The 16,843-nt window shown below is 32.7% G+C and overlaps 1 protein-coding gene and 2 long non-coding RNA genes across 5 annotated transcripts; 2 read left to right on the forward strand and 1 right to left on the reverse strand.

Moving 5' to 3' along the window:
* The first annotated feature begins 2,418 nt into the window (after positions 1-2,418).
* LOC128668268 (uncharacterized) lies at positions 2,419-4,110 on the forward strand. Of its 2 annotated transcripts, none has more exons than XR_008404024.1 (4): positions 2,419-3,213; positions 3,294-3,400; positions 3,478-3,607; positions 3,679-4,110. It is a non-coding gene; the product is annotated as an uncharacterized LOC128668268 (long non-coding RNA). The 2 variants fall into 2 exon arrangements; XR_008404025.1 differs by having other exon boundaries at positions 2,421-3,213; positions 3,684-4,109.
* Positions 4,111-4,209: 99 nt separating this feature from the next.
* Positions 4,210-5,131, forward strand: LOC128668265 (uncharacterized). Its single transcript, XM_053740853.1, has 4 exons — positions 4,210-4,342; positions 4,417-4,519; positions 4,599-4,689; positions 4,913-5,131. The coding sequence occupies exons 1-4, from the start codon at positions 4,324-4,326 to the stop codon at positions 5,012-5,014; spliced, it is 315 nt and encodes a 104-aa protein (XP_053596828.1). The 5' UTR covers positions 4,210-4,323; the 3' UTR covers positions 5,015-5,131.
* Positions 5,132-7,375: 2,244 nt separating this feature from the next.
* LOC128668269 (uncharacterized) lies at positions 7,376-8,084 on the reverse strand. 2 transcript variants are annotated; one of them, XR_008404026.1, is made up of 4 exons: positions 7,928-8,084; positions 7,741-7,847; positions 7,534-7,663; positions 7,376-7,462 (listed from the first exon to the last, which is right to left on the reverse strand). It is a non-coding gene; the product is annotated as an uncharacterized LOC128668269 (long non-coding RNA). The 2 variants fall into 2 exon arrangements; XR_008404027.1 differs by having other exon boundaries at positions 7,395-7,457.
* Positions 8,085-16,843: the final 8,759 nt, after the last annotated feature.

The following is a 16,843-nucleotide window of genomic DNA, read 5'->3' on the forward strand; positions in this document are numbered from 1 at the left end:
ATTCTTATATATCTATGTTCTTTACTAAATATTATACTTATACATTTATACTTTCTACTAATTCAAATTTGGGATATAAGCTTACACATATACGTTCTTCACTTTATCCATTCTACAACTTCTTATTACTTATTCTATTTATATGTACTTAGATACAATCTTCCAGTTAAATATTCTAGGCTATCAGAGGTGTATTTCTCCATAATTATTCTATATTTAATTATTTAGTACGATTGACATTACTATTTATTGTGAAACATTATTATAATCAATATAATGCTATATTTCTATATTTTCTTTAATTTATTTATTATACGCGTCACTCTTTATTTAATATTAACAGTAATAGTTAAATTCTGGTGAGACATGGTTTTCATTAGTAAGTAACATTTATTAATTATATATTTTCTTTTCTTACTTGTTGATAGAATATGTATTTGTTTATAACCATATTGACGGTTAACTTTAGAACAAGGACCTATTCATGATTTTTATGCGTATGTTTTGTTTAGGTTTTAAGTATCGGATGACAGGAAACGTTCCAAGACCACTCAACCTGTATTTATATTTCTCTGAATACAAAATAAAGGTTTATCTATCTATTTATTTAAACTTTCTTATAATAAAAATATATAATTTAATGAGTATGTGCCACGACGATTTATCATTTAAATTATTGACTCAATATTGTTAAGACGCAATAAGTGTTTTAAGAAATTAATATATAATTTCAAATGGAATTCAAATGCGCGCTTCTTATATATCTCAAGTTTACTAATTAATTAACAGGTGGAGGCACCTGAGGCTGTTGAGGACATAACAATATTTTTATTAGTGATTTTCAAATATAGAGACATTTTTTATAGGGTTTTTTTTTTATTTACTTATTTTACATATTTATAATTTTACATTTTATTATTTGTATATATATTTTTAATTATTGAATTTTTTTTTTACCACTTGTTATTTTTATATTTTTACATTCGTATGAAAGTAGTCATATACATTTTTATTTTGAGATATTTTTTTTTTCCCGATTCTACGCTACCCCTCAAGAATTATTGGCCAGTATTGTATGTACGTACGTACGTATGTAAATATTCTGTAACTTTTGAACGGATAAACTGATTTTAATCGTCAGGGTGTCATTCGACGCGGCTTGTTAAATATTATAAGCACTGAAAATTTGAGTTAAATCGGTATGGTACGTTTGGAGATATTTCAGAAATAAAATTTTTTCAAAAATGTTTTTTTTGAATAACTTTTAATTTGCTCGATGGATTGATTCCAAAATCTAATCAGTTCTAAAACTTTCTAAGCCGCCTCGAATGCCACCTCAACCATCAAAATCGGTTCATTCGTTCAAGAGAAACCGTTAACGAAAGAATTAAAAAAAAATTGTTTTTTTTTTAGTTTTTTGAAATTTCTCAAAAACGTCTTGATAAATCAATTTAAAAATTTGATTAGCTCTAGAACTCAATAGAACGCGTCGATTGCCACCTCAACCGTCTCAATCGGTGAATTCGTTCGAGAGATATCGTTGTAGAAAAAATGGTAAACGTTATTTTTCGAAATCAAAGGTATACAAAAGTATTTTCGAGCTCGAAGAACTCAAAAATGTATTCTCAACAATGATTTCGAACTCAAGGAGCTCGAAAGCAGCGGGAAGTTTTAGGGCTGGCCCGCAGAGTCAACTGACAACAATTTGTTTTATTTATTACAGTGCTTCCGTCTAAACTTATGATTCCAAACTTATCTATGTGGTCTCATGATATTTATCGATGTTCAAGTCAAATTAGAATGTATTTTGATTTCACAATACTGTGAATTGTGATACTTAAGTAATAAATAAATATCCATAAAAATCAATATTCGTTTTATTTACTCAAAAATGAACCTATTGAGGAAAAAAAATAAAATTATGCAAAGAATAAATTATATAAGGCTATAAAAATTATAACAAAAAAAAAAAAAAAGTTTTTTGAGATATCTAATTTTTACAGTAGATATCAAAACTGAAAATAATCTAATTTATACAAATGAATGGAAAATTTGCTGTAAAATTCAACATATATAAATATGCACGCACAGGAAATCTTCACATACACAACCAAAAATTTGCAGACATAAAATCTTCACAAGTAAATACAATATATATGCACTCACGTTGAATGTAGAGACGTACGCTGAAAAGCATGATAAATTAGATTTTCACTTATATTTTCCATTAATTAATAACTAATTTACTAACTATTCAGATTGATGCTGTATATTAAGTTTATTCACAATATCAATATAGATTATTTTATATAAATTTCATAACGACAAGTACAATTAAAAGTTCATATTTTGTTTGATTGGATATTCACTTTTTTTTTGTAATAAATCTTAAATTTAAATGTTCCCGGGCATCTGGAAGGAGATCCCACTGCGTCACAAGTATTAATGCGCATGCGCGACATAGCTACACTGGTAATGAGATGTTAATTAATTAAAATTGATAATAAAAGGCGATAAGACGTTAATAATGATCGAACAAACAAAGATTATGAAAGAACAAACGAAAATGAATATTAATTGATTGATAACAGGAAGAATTGAAATAACGATAAGTTAAGGGGGGCTAAGTTGAGGTTGAAAATTTAATTATTTAATTATAAATAAACAATAAGCGAACAAACAACAACAATCGACGGACAATAACGAACAAATGACGAAAAAACGATTGGAGCATTGAAAAATTAAAAAAGTGTGAAAATCAATATTGATGGGGGCCAGCTTCAGCAAGCCAACTTAGGCCAAGTGAAAGGAAATGTATTTAAAGTGATTAATAGTTCAATGACATATGTAAACAAACATAAGGGTTAGTAAATAAATATTAATTTTTAATTGTTTATATAAAAAACAATGTTGTGCTTGGTGAAAAACTGTTTATTAAAGTATGGAGCTTTAATTGATGGATTAAAATAAATAAAACGTTATTAAAAGTAGTAATTGTGATTTAAAAATTTCTGATCTGTAGCGTGCAGTGTTAAACGTGAAATATTAATTAAAAGTTGAATAAAATTAAGTAATTTCAATTAAAGAGTATATACAATCACAGACTTTAGGTTAAATGTGCATAAGTCTGAGGAAAAGTTCAATTGGAGCACTTGCTAGTACTCTAGCTAAGTATACTATTTACGGATACTACTGGTTATAAGATGTTATAAGGTAATGAATTTATTTATTAAAAATGTAAATAAGATGAATGAATAAAAAGTAAATTTTAATAAATATTATGAATTATACAGGTAGCTAGGACGAATTCTAGAACAAATTCACTAAGATGAAATTGAAGTTTTTGGTGGACTCTGGCTGAGGATACTATTTTTACAAAGACTGCTGGTTATAAAGTATTGTAAGTTAATAATTCCACTTACTAAAAATTAGATGAAATCAATTGAAAAAAAAAAAATCAATAATTATTTATAACAGTACTAGTTATGGTGATTATTATCTGGGCAAATCTGCTCGAGGCTGATTGGATGTTAAATTGGAGCATTACGTTGGATCCCGGCTGAGGACTTCCTCTTCATTGCGAGTACTGGCCATTAATTTATGGATGGTAATAATTTCATTGATTTAAAAATTCGCTAAAGTTAATGAACAATTAATATTAATAAATTTATTATTTAGTACAGGCTACTTAAAAAATTTCCCAATAAAATTTTCACGGATTAAATGAAGAATTTAATTGGAACACTCCAAGAGACTACGACTCAGGATTTTGTTCGATTTTCTCTGTTGGTAATCGTACATTTCTCCATTATGATTTCATTTTCCAATATATTAATTAAACAAATTCCCTGAATTCGTATTAAAAAAAAACAAAAACAAATATAAATCAATTCGTACTATTAGTAACAATGAAGACTTTGTCCCTTGTTAATAAAAAAAAAGTACATAAAAAATAAATATACTTGTTACTTACTAATGTTCAAAAATTTTATTATTCTATATATGTATGTATTTTAATTTATATAATTAAAAAAGTAATCAATTATTCTAGAGAGATTATTAATTTTCTTCTAAATTTTTGTGTTTATATTTAACTGTATTTAACTGGATATGAAATCAATGTATAGATAATATAAGAATACAATATATATATATATATATATGCATTTTATTTAATTTTTTTATTATATATGTATAGCGATTATCTTGACAGTGATTTTTTATTTAAGAAGTAACAATTACGGTCGAGAATTTCAGTTATTTTTAGTGTTCACTTCATTTATTCATTCGTCACCGGTTACCATCGCATCATCACTTGCCACTATGGTCTCTCTAAACAAATGTAAGTTTTGTATTATATAATTATTACTCTCACTCGTTTCTATGATTGATTAATTATTTTTCTTTTAATTACAGGGACTTTCAATGAAGAATATGCAATGGTTCGTTCTCGTCTCCTGGAACATGGGATGGATTATAAGTTTAATCGTTTACGAGACGATGACCTTGGCATATGGGAGTAAGTAGTATAGTATCAAAAATATATTTCAATTAATCTGAAGCTAATTAATTATAAAATAATTTTTGTTTTATTACAGAATTATTTCTCAAGAAGCAATTCTCGTAAACGGGAAAAAAGACGCTACGATGTGCCGGGACCGGTTCTTCGACATCATTGATGATTTTTTGGTATGTTTAAGTATTTTTAATTTAGGGTTGTGCTATTTTAATTAAGTAACGATGTTTAGTTTTGGTTACTGTGTGAAACATAGGCATAAACATAATTTATATATATATATATATATATATATATATATATATATATATATATATATATATATATATATATATATATATATATATATATATATATATATATATATTATTAATTATTTTAATTTTTATGTTTCAGGTTTATTTTAACATGCCAGACAGGCAACGAATGTCGGTGAACTTGCCTGCACATTACATGCTTTTTCAATATTACCTCACTCAATGTGATGCAGTTTTTTAGAAAAATTGGGTTGAGTAAAAATTAAAAGTGATCTTCAAAATGAAAATGAATAAAATTTTTTTGGATTCTTAACAAATTAATCATATTTGTCGTAACCTATTACATAATTTTTCCCAATATTATATGCTAAAATTCATTTCTATGTAAAAAAAAAAAAAAAAAAAAAAATTGATTAATAAAAATAAAAAAAAAAACAAACAATGCGATCGAGTTTTTAAAGTTTTTTGAAAAAGTAGGGTATCAAGATGTTCTCAACGTTGGAGTAGCACCGTTTCAAGTTGTACTTTTGAGGATGGCTTTTATTTCACAAATAATCAGAGTTATAAAAACGGAAGCTGTTTATATTTCGTCACATAACACATCACACATAACCATTAAGTTTATATTATGTAAATAAAATTATATTTAATACAAAAATTAAAATTTTTAAATATTTAGTATTTTTTCGAATAACCATCATTCGCAATAACTTCCTCCAAACGTCTAGGCATGGATCTCACTGTCTTTAATAAGTCAGGAATTTTGTAGCTTACGTTATCCCAGACCCCACGAACAAATTCATTCAGCATCGCCTTAGTCCTGATTGGTTCCACAGGTTGCCAATTCCTTGTCATCATAGCTATAAGAAGTGTAAACAAAAAAAATTTATATATCTTACAAGTTCAAAAAGAAACAAAAAATTAGAATTATGTCAATAGATTATTTATTTTAAATGTGAAGATAAAGTTTTACCCCACACATTCTCGATTGGGTTAAGATCTGGTGACTTAGAAGGATGTGGTATGAGGATGAAGTCAGGATTGGCCATAAACCAATCCTGAGCAAGGCGTGAGGTATGGATCGGGCTATTATCTTGCAGGAAATATATGAAAGGATGGTCTTCCTCCGGATAAATATCACGGACGGCTGGTTCCATACACTCACTCAGTAATTCGACATATTCTTCACCATTGATATTTCCCGACAAAGGTTGCAAAGCTATTAATCCTCGTCCAGACATGCAACCCCAATGGTTGGATGTAACTCGACCAGACCAATAATCCGGGAGCACATAAGCTGGATTGAACCTCTTGTTTCGTGGTCGCCAAACGCGCAATCTGTTATCTGCACTCGTTGAAAAAGACTGAAAATGTCAAAAATTATTTTTTTTAGTTTAACTTTGAAAGAAATTTGACAAAAATATATTAGTAAAAAAGCTCTTGCTCGTTTGTGAGGAATGATATACCAAAAACAAGTACTATAATATCATTATATACCTTTTCATCTGTGAAAATGACATCTTCCCATTGTTCAGGCATCCAATTTCGATAATTTCTAGCATACTGCGCGCGATTAATGCGATGGGCGTCTGTGAGCTCTGGCTTTTTAGCAGGACGAGCTGACATATTACCATACTTTTTAAAGCGACGATCGACTGATATTGGCGAAAGATTGGAGCCGCATAAATGAATGATTTGCTCGCATGATGAAAACGGGTTGTGTAATGACGTTTCCAGCAATAATAAATCTTCAACTGTAGTAAGTCGAGGACGATGATTCAATTTACGGTGGTCTAGCAATCCAGCTTCACCATGTTCTCGAAATTTCTTTTTCCATAAATAAACTATCTTAATATTGCAATTGCATAAATCGGCAACAACATTTGCATGAACATTAGCCTGAAAAAAGCCGACGATTCGTCCCCTTGTGATCACTGATATATTCGCAAAAATATCACCTATTATAGTCACTCAATGAACTGATTTAAAAGATGTAAAAATCAAAAACTTTTTTAAAAATATATTAATGAAATAAATAATAAAATTCTTGACAATGAGTAAGTGACAAGTCTCGGATAAACGCAACACGATAGATATCTCAATAATAAATAATTTCAACAAGAACAATAGACGATAGTGCATGGAAATAACAAATGAATAAGAAAGAGTTAAAAATACATTAATTATGCAGAATAGAGATGGTAATTTATCTCAAGCTTTTATTAAGGAAGTTAAAAATACAAGAACAAGAATATTTATTTTTGATGTATTTTTTTTCTTATTCACAAGAGACTAAGTCCTCATTGTTACTATAGTTACAAACCAATTAATATTTTTTTTTTTAATATGAATTCACAGAATTTGATTTATTAATATATTGGAAAGTGACATCATAATGAAGAAATGTACGATGACCAACAGAGAAAATCAAATGAAATCCTGCTCTCTTAAAATGAATCTGTAAAAAGTTCTGCAAATCAGTGAATATTCACTGCGAATCTGTCCCAAGTATATCACTAATTAAATCAGTGATATACTTGGGACTATTCATGCAGTGAATATTCACTGATTGGACTGCTTTTCACTGATTTATTTTAAGAGAGTGAGCCAGAGTCTTTTGGAGTATTTCAATTAAATTCTTCATTTAATCCGTGAAAATTTTATTGGGAAATTTTTTAAGTAGCCTGTACTAAATAATAAATTTATTAATATTAATTGTTCATTAACTTTAGCGAATTTTTAAATCAATGAAATTATTACCATCCATAAATTAATGGCCAGTACTCGCAATGAAGAGGAAGTCCTCAGCCGGGATCCAACGTAATGCTCCAATTTAACATCCAATCAGCCTCGAGCAGATTTGCCCAGATAATAATCACCATAACTAGTACTGTTATAAATAATTATTGATTTTTTTTTTTTCAATTGATTTCATCTAATTTTTAGTAAGTGGAATTATTAACTTACAATACTTTATAACCAGCAGTCTTTGTAAAAATAGTATCCTCAGCCAGAGTCCACCAAAAACTTCAATTTCATCTTAGTGAATTTGTTCTAGAATTCGTCCTAGCTACCTGTATAATTCATAATATTTATTAAAATTTACTTTTTATTCATTCATCTTATTTACATTTTTAATAAATAAATTCATTACCTTATAACATCTTATAACCAGTAGTATCCGTAAATAGTATACTTAGCTAGAGTACTAGCAAGTGCTCCAATTGAACTTTTCCTCAGACTTATGCACATTTAACCTAAAGTCTGTGATTGTATATACTCTTTAATTGAAATTACTTAATTTTATTCAACTTTTATTCAAATATTTACCCTGACGGTTTTAAATCAGCCTGGAAACACCCTGGGAGTGGAAACACGGTGGAATCACGGTGGATCCAGGGTGGGTTTGTGCCATTTTATCACCGTGTATACGCGGTGGTTACATGGTGTTTCTGCGATGGTAACACGGTGTACCCACCCTGATTCCACGGTGTATTCACTGAGATTCCACAGTGTATCCACGGTGATTACACGGTGTACGTGGAATCACGGTGGGTACACCGTGTAGTCATCGTGGAATCACGGTGATAAAATGACAAAAAACCCACCCTGTAACCACCCTGGATCCACCGTGATTCCATCGTGTTTCCGGGGTGTTTCCAGGGTGAATCAAAACCGCGAGGGTATAAATTGAAAATATTGGAAACGATGGTGAGTAAGTCAAATGTTCAGTATTTTATAAGATCCAGATAATTATTATATTTAATTATTAAGTATTATTAATGAAGTCAAAAAAAATATTATTATAGTACTTTCAAAATTTTTAAAATGAAAGTAAGTGAGTCAAATGGTAAGTATTTTATAAGATTCAGATAATTGTTGCATTGAATTTATAACAACTATAAATATTTTGAAAAATATTATTTCTTTGCTCTCATTCTTATAATATTTTTAATATATTAAAATCATATTTGTTTACTAAATATTAAGGATATTGCCTATTCCATATAATTATCATATTTAATTCATAACATTTATGAATAAGTTTCACGTCACTCATAACAATATTTTTGAATTTTAAAAGTGAGAGCGAATGAGTTATATACGAAGGATTTTTCAATGCAAAATAATTACTGTACTAAAATTATAATTATAATAAGTAATTTCGGAGGTAACTCGTTATTCTCTCACTCTCAGTCCTAAGATTTTAAATATATTACATTTTTTTATTTCTACTAAGTATAAAAGTTCTTATAAATTATCAATCAATCATTGTTATATTACATTTTCAATTGTTAGCAATAAAAGTTAAAAAACTCATTTTCCAGTCGCTCCTATTAGAAATATTCTAGTTATATATAATTTTAATATTTCCATAAAATAGAAAGGTTTTTATAAGTTTAAAATTATTATTATACTAAATCAATAATAATTATCAGTAAGTTTTAAATTTACTTATCATAATATTTTCAAAATTGAAGTTTGGAAAATGCGAGATAGTGAGTAATAAGTTATTTTTTTAGTAATTATTTTTTTTAAACTTATTTATAGTTATTTTAAATCTTATATTAAAATCGCTCAATATTTTTTTGCTTCCTTTTGTGAGAAATTATGATTTATACACTTCTGTTGTAGAGTTAACAAGTCCACGGCATACAGGACACGTTGATCGATGGTTTCTATTTACAGCTAAGTGATCCGCTCATATTAGTGACTTACAGGTAAACTGAAACATAATTACCGCAACTAATTCGAGGTTTTACTTTATTATCGTATTCGTTAAGATCATTTTCTATTATATGTATAATTGCAGATGATGGTTTGATGGTACCAGCAAATAAGGATGGCGGTGTCTACGAAAGAATAGAAGCTGGAGTATGTGCTATTGCCTATCGAATAAGCCAAAAATTAGAGTGATTCCTTGCTTCTACTTATGTTTATGTTTACGGTCCCAGAAGTTGTTTTGGCCCCCTCTAGGGGGCGCCAAACTAGCAAGTACCACCCTCTTCGCGGGTTCTGGGACCAGTACTCCAACCGTTAGCGGTTCCCGCATGTCTTGCACCCGTAAAATGCGGCAACTCCGTGGTTGCAGGAAGCCAATAGGTACCTCTGCGCGAGTGAGACCAACTCTTCAGACTGTCTAAAAATTCTAAGGGATACTAGCTCGTAAAAAATACTATCACTAGCATATAGTGATAATCACTGGGTAATAATAGTCGAGGGCAAGTTTATTTGACTGCTGTCAGAAACCCAAGTAAGTATAATGTGTAAGAAACCCTTTTTGGGGTCACTGAGTGCAGGCTGTGGCTCAGCACTTATTCTGCAGCATGTCCACCAATACATGGAATTGGTACCATGGGGGACCCAAATCCAAGCTCCACTTCGACCAGAGTCTCTCTATTTCCTGAGATGGGAGGAGTGTTTGGGTCCAAGTGAGGACGGTCTCGTGGTGGTTGTTGGTGAGGCACCCACATGTACTGCATGCCTAATGGGTAAGCTAATGTGAGCTTATGCTCACATTTCGCTTTTATAATATTACGGTAGAAGATAGGCGATTTGCGCAGCGCGAGTTCGGCCCACAGTTAATAGATACGGATCGGTTAGCTGTAACTACCCTGCTTAAAAAATCTCATAAGATCCGATAGCTTCTTATAAATTCTCATAGAAATTTTATGAGAATGAATAAGTTCTATAGAAAGCGGGAGACGTCTTCTCATAGAACTCACTGAATTTTATGAGATTATGACAGAGAGACTAATCTTGCCAAGTCTGGTCGCACCTAGTATTATAGTCGAATATTAGGGCGCCACTGGAAGATGGACTCGGCCTTCCAGAACCGGATGTTGGAGGATTTTATTTTAATTAATTTAAATTAATTTTATTTATTACTCAGGGTCGTTTGTAATATTTTGTGAGTGAGAAGAGGAATCGTAGAGTAGGCTGAAATAATGTTAATTCAAATTTTATTTAATTTAAGCACCTTGCTTTATTTTCTTAACTTCTTGACAATAATTATTTCCTTATGACAACTAATTTACTTATGACAAACTATGATTCCTTATGACAAACTAAATTCCTTATGACAAACTAAATTCCTCGTCCCCTGGACGGTTACTTATGGCAAACTAAATTCCTCGTCCCCTGGACGGTTACTTATGACAAACTAAATTTTCCTCGTCCCCTGGACGGTTACTACACCCACACACCCACTTAAATTATCTCGTCCCCTGGACGGTAAGCCTTAACTTCAATTTAAAAACATCCCCTGGATGTATAATTATTTAAAATAACCTTATTATGTCCACCGGACCTAAATCACAGGCACAGTTTTTCTTTACTTAAAATTATTGACTCTACTTTACTTTATTTAATTCATGACTTCATTTTCTTTTACTCAATTTCTAAACTCGACATAAAAATTTCACCAATAAAAATTCTCAGTATAAAAATTTCACAACTATTTAATTCTTATTTATTTTCCCTGATTTATTTAATTCATTTATTAATTTTCACTGTCTTATTTAATTCAATTATATTTATTAATTAATTAATTTTGGTTTGATTTTAATTATTAATTAATTAATTTTCCACTGATAATTTTCCCATTAATATCTAATTCCAAAATTTATATATTTTATTTTCTCAATTTACTAATAATTATTTTCATTATGTAATTTAACACTCAACTTAATTTACTGACAAAATAATCCATCCTTAACTTTACTCGAGACAATTTTATCGTAATTTTCTAGCGTCTTACTTTTGATTTTATAATTTTAATTAGAATTATTTTAACATTATTTTATAAATATTTTATGACTAAATTTTACGACTAGAATTACGGTTAAAATTGACTAGAACATTCGGCCGGTGAGTTGGCGTCGCAAGGCCTTAATTTACGATCTTACACGCAGACAATTATTGTCTAGAGCGGCCGACAGGCCTGAATACTTTTATTAAGTTATTGAATTTAATTGAATTTAATTATCAAATAATTTACGCGGAAAAATTTATTTTATTCCAGCCGAGAGGCCTCGAATAGAATAAATTTAGAGTTACGACAGAACAACGAGTACCCGGCAACGATTTTACGGAAATTTCGAGGGCGTATTCAACTGGCCGACGGGCCTTGAGATACCGATCTAATTTACGTAACCAGTAGAAAGATGTTAAGTAATTAATTTATAATTAATTCGGCCCTCTAATAATCAAATTAGAGGCCTTAATCAATTATAAATTTTACCTTGCGAACTCCAGACGCGCTGAGTATTTTCCTGTTGCTGCTGTCTTGGTTCTGCTGGTGATGTCTGGGGGCCTCTCGAGTTTACCGCCTCTCTCTCTCTCCAAATCAATTTTCCAATTTATAACCTGAGGGTTTTCTTCCTGGTGTACTCGTCGTCTCGACAACTCTCTTTCTGCTTCTTTCTCGTTCCGCAGTCCATTATATCATTTCACTCCCGTTCATTATTCCGGAAACCTATTCCCACTACCTTAGACTAAGGAAATGACGAACGGACGGGCCTTAGTGATTCCTGCGACGCCCGGTGACTAGTCGCAATACTACTCGTAACATACGAGGTCATCGGCCGGTCATTGGCGGGAACGAAATTCAAATTCAAATTAATTTAATTATTCATGTTTATTAAATTTACCCTGTTACACTCCCCCCTGCCAGACTGTCACCCGGGCTTCGAATGATCACGAAGGCCTGGGCGTCCTAAGGATAGGTAACGGCCGTGTGTTCCAAACTAATAAGATCTTAATATTGTGGAAAATGAAATAAATTTTCATTAACATCCTTCCCCAGTCGATTTAATTATAATTTATAATTAGGTTTTATTATAAGTCTTAGCAATTAATCGTTCGCTTCTGCGAGGGAGTTTTAAATCGGGAGTATAATGGGTACCGAGTATTTTACCGTTATCATTTTTCAACTCGACTACCAACGGACTGACAATTTTTGATACTATAGCCGGACCTAGATATTTATTGCCTAAAGTCGCACTATAACCTTGGCTTTTATTACTAAGTTTACGATTTGGGTAGAAAACTTTGTCACCCAAATTAACTGTAGGAATTTGTGTGTTTTTATTATGATATGTTTCTTGTCTTTCACTTTCCTTCCGCATAACTCCTTCGATTTTATGACGTAATTCATCGAGACGTTGTACACGATTTTTCCATTCTTCATTATCAAAATCCAGATCATCTAATTCAGTTTCAGTGATCTTGCCTGATAATCGTGGTTCTTGTCCATGAACTAAGTAGTAAGGTGACAGTTTTAGAGCAGCATGATATGAACTGTTATATGCAAGTTGGAAATTACCCAGATGTTCATCCCATTTAGTCTGATCTTTATCAATGTACGCTCTGAGCATCGGCTTCAAAGTTCTGTTGATACGTTCAACTGGATTGGCCTGCGGATGGGCGACTGCTAACGGAGTGAACTTAACTCCAGTACTCTCCAAAAATTCCTTGAGAGTTTCGTTGACAAACTCTCGACCATTATCAGTTACCAAGAATAATGGATATCCTCTTAAAGAAAATGTGCGTTTAAGTGAGTCGACCACTGCAGCCCCAGTATGACGACGAAGTGGATACAGTTCAATGAACCTCGTGTAAAGATCTTGTATCACTAACACATATTGATGACCTCTTTTGGACCTCGTAAATGGGCCTGTAGTGTCAGCAGCGACTACTGCCCACGGCCGAATAGGTTGTCTAGTTTGTATAGGCGCCTTGGATGATGTTTGCTTGTACTTTATCTTCTTACAGGTTTCGCAGGCTTCTACATAGTTATCAACATCTTTGAACATTCCAGGCCAATAATAACGTGGTTTTATTCTCTCGTACATTCGATCTCGTCCTTGATGAGCCGCATCAGGATCTTCATGATTCTTATTAAGTATTTCCAACACTTCTGAGTCCTTAAGTACTTGTTTCCATGCCGTATCATCACCGACTATTGATTTAAACGGGTCTGGACGATAGTATTCTAGTCGATCGTCCACAATTCTCCACTCTGAATGACTACTAGGATTTCTACGTACATTATTAAATTTTAATTCATACCGATTTGCGACTTGCAAGTGAAGACAATCAACTTCTTTCAGGTTATCTTTAATGTCTAGCCAGTCTTCTGAGTCTTGATCTTCATACATTCGACTTAAAGCGTCTGGACCCTCATTCTCAGTGCCTTTACGATGCTCCACAGTAATTTGATGAGATAGCAATTCCATTGCCCAACGGGCAAGTCTTCCATTGGGATCACGTAAAGAATGTAACCATCTTAAAGCTGCGTGATCTGTAATTACTGTAAACGGTGTACCTTTTAAATAGCATCGAAGCTTCCGCACTGCCCAAACGACTGCCAAACATTCCTTTTCTGTGGTCGTATATCTTGTTTCTGCACCACGAAGCTGACGACTAAGACAGATAATCAAATATTCTTTTCCAGTGTTCAGATCTTTTTGTACTAAAAACGCACCGAGTCCAGTGTCACACGCATCAGTGTACAAATAGTATGGGAGATCCAGTCGAGGGATAGCCAACGGTCGGGCTTCCACCAAGGCCTGCTTGAGCTGTTGAAATGACTGTTCTTCTTTTTCACCCCATTTCCATTCGGTATTAATTCCAGTTAATTTATTAAGAGGACCTTGAGCTTTGGCAACATCTTGTAAATGACGGTGGTACCAGTTAACAAGTCCCAAGAAACTGCGAAGTTGTTTTCTATTTGTAGGTCTTGGATAATTGACGATTGGCGCGATCTTTTCAGGATCAGGATGAAGTCCATCTCGATTCACAATAAATCCCAGAAATTTAACTTCTGGACGACAGAATTTACATTTTTCAGGGTTGATTAATAATCCAGCTTCTCGAAATACTTCGAAGACTAAACTCAGTATAGCTTTATGTTCATCCAGTGTGGTACTGATGACTATCCAGTCATCCAAATATGCGAATACCTTTTCTGACCAATACAGAGGCAGAGACCGATTAATCAATTTTCTATGAAATTTATCCTTAAGTTCATCCATTGCTTTTTGAAACGTACTTGGAGCCGCGACAAGTCCATAGGGCATTCGCAGCCACTCAAACTGCCCTCGTCCTTCTACGAAAAAAGCGGTAAGAGGAATCGACGCAGGAGACATACGAATTTGATGAAAGGCTTCTTTCAAGTCCATAGTACTAATCCAAATAGCCTCATGTAACGCACTTAAAATTCGCAACATATTAGGTAATGGATGCGCAGGTGGTATAGTAACTTTATTAATCGGTCGATAGTCTACGCAGAATCTCCAGGTTTTATTTGGTTTCGAAACCATGACTGGTGAACATGACCACACACTATAGCTGGGTCTAATGAAATTTTTCTTTAATAATTCATCTATTTGTTTATTTAATTCTTCATTTATCACTGGACTTCGACGATATGGTTTTATTCTCACTGGAGTAGCTTCTGGCTTCAAAACGATCTCATGTTCAATTAAATTGGTTAAACCCTGATTAGGAAGACCTTCGAATTTCTTCATTTCCTGATCAATAAATTTTTTGAAGTCCTGTTCTTTTTCTGAAGTCAAAATGGCGCAGGCAGAATTATTATCCTTACAGGAGATAAGTTCAAAAGGATGATTTTCAGTGCTTCCGTTAAAATGCCAAATTCTTTGCTTGCTATCAATCACAACTCCAAAATGCAGTGCAAAATCCATTCCTAGGACGACTGAATGTCCCAGATTCTCTAATATACTCAAGTACTGTTCCCCTGCTACCGAGCCAATCTGAATTATGAATGGGGCTCCACCAAGACTTTTGCACTGAGTATGATTAGCCAACAAGATACCTTTTTTCTGAGTTTCATCAGATCTTAATTCTCCTGAAGCATATTCCCGTATATCTTCATATACTTTCGCGTTAATGTATGACCTTTCACTGCCAGTGTCCAATATTCCATTAATTTTGACTCCAAAAATCCACAGCGATACAGGAATCCTAGCCGTAATGATAGGAGGCCTCGGACCTGATCCTGGGATGAAGATTTTCCTTTCTGCCAGACGATGTTTAATTGCCGAAGATAATGGTTTCTTTTGAAGTAATTCTGGAACGAATGCTTCTCTAGATGACGTCGTTGGTATAAATGTGGAGGCCTTAGGCTCCAAGGGTTGGCCGGGAGAGCCTAATTCTTGAGGTATCGGCCGAGACTGGACTGAATGATGGGCCTGGGATTCAGAGAGTTGGCCGAGAGGACCTAATTCCAAAGAAGACGGCCGGATCGTGTCGTGTACTGGTTCAAAACCTGGATCAAATTCTTCTTTATATGGAATCTCAAGCTCTTCGTCTTCTAAATTCATAGCTGATGTTAATAAATTACAACTGGAGTTCATTTCAATATCCCTTATATCTTCTGGGATACAACTTGGATCTTCAAGTATCCGTACTGATTGAATGACAACTTCCTGAATATTCCTAGACTGGTCAGCTTTGCTCCAAGAAATTATTTTATTTATGTCTATGGTGTCAGTTGACATTTCCAATGTTGATGTTGATGATGGAATTGAAACTGGAGGGCTTGAAATAGAGTGGGACGGCCGGGACCAGGCCTTACCCGACTCCAAACAGCCGAAATCATTTATTAACCCCTTCTTTACTTCTTGGATAACCTGTACCGACGGGGAATTCGGGACAGGTTTTACTGGTTTTTTCGTTCATCTTCAGTATTAATTATATTGTCCTGACGACCCGTATCCCGATTGTCTTGTTGTACATTTTGTAATGAATTATTATTATTACCTCGAACCAACAAACTACAATTATTTCTCAGATGACCAATTTCGAAACAGTAGTTACAAACATCTTGTCTCGGGTTTTCACACACTTCAAACATGTGTCCAAGAATCCCACAATTAAAGCATGGACGATTAATTCTCGGTGGTGATGAAGGATATTGATTGTAATTACTTGCAAGACCCGTAGGTTGATTCATACGTGGCCGATAATAATTCTGTTGTCTTTGATTGTAAGATGATGAATAATTATTGTTCGTTGGTCTAGTCTGAACGCCATATTTGTTGTT

The sequence above is a fragment of the Microplitis demolitor genome, chromosome 7, assembly GCF_026212275.2.
Source record: "Microplitis demolitor isolate Queensland-Clemson2020A chromosome 7, iyMicDemo2.1a, whole genome shotgun sequence".
Taxonomy (NCBI): Eukaryota; Metazoa; Arthropoda; class Insecta; order Hymenoptera; family Braconidae; genus Microplitis; species Microplitis demolitor.

Excerpts from the sequence above, each read along its gene's own strand:
- LOC128668265 (XM_053740853.1), top strand. Across the intron at positions 4,520-4,598 it reads GATGACCTTGGCATATGGGA|AATTATTTCTCAAGAAGCAA; the intron begins GTAAGTAGTATA and ends GTTTTATTACAG. Across the intron at positions 4,690-4,912 it reads ACATCATTGATGATTTTTTG|GTTTATTTTAACATGCCAGA; the intron begins GTATGTTTAAGT and ends TTTATGTTTCAG.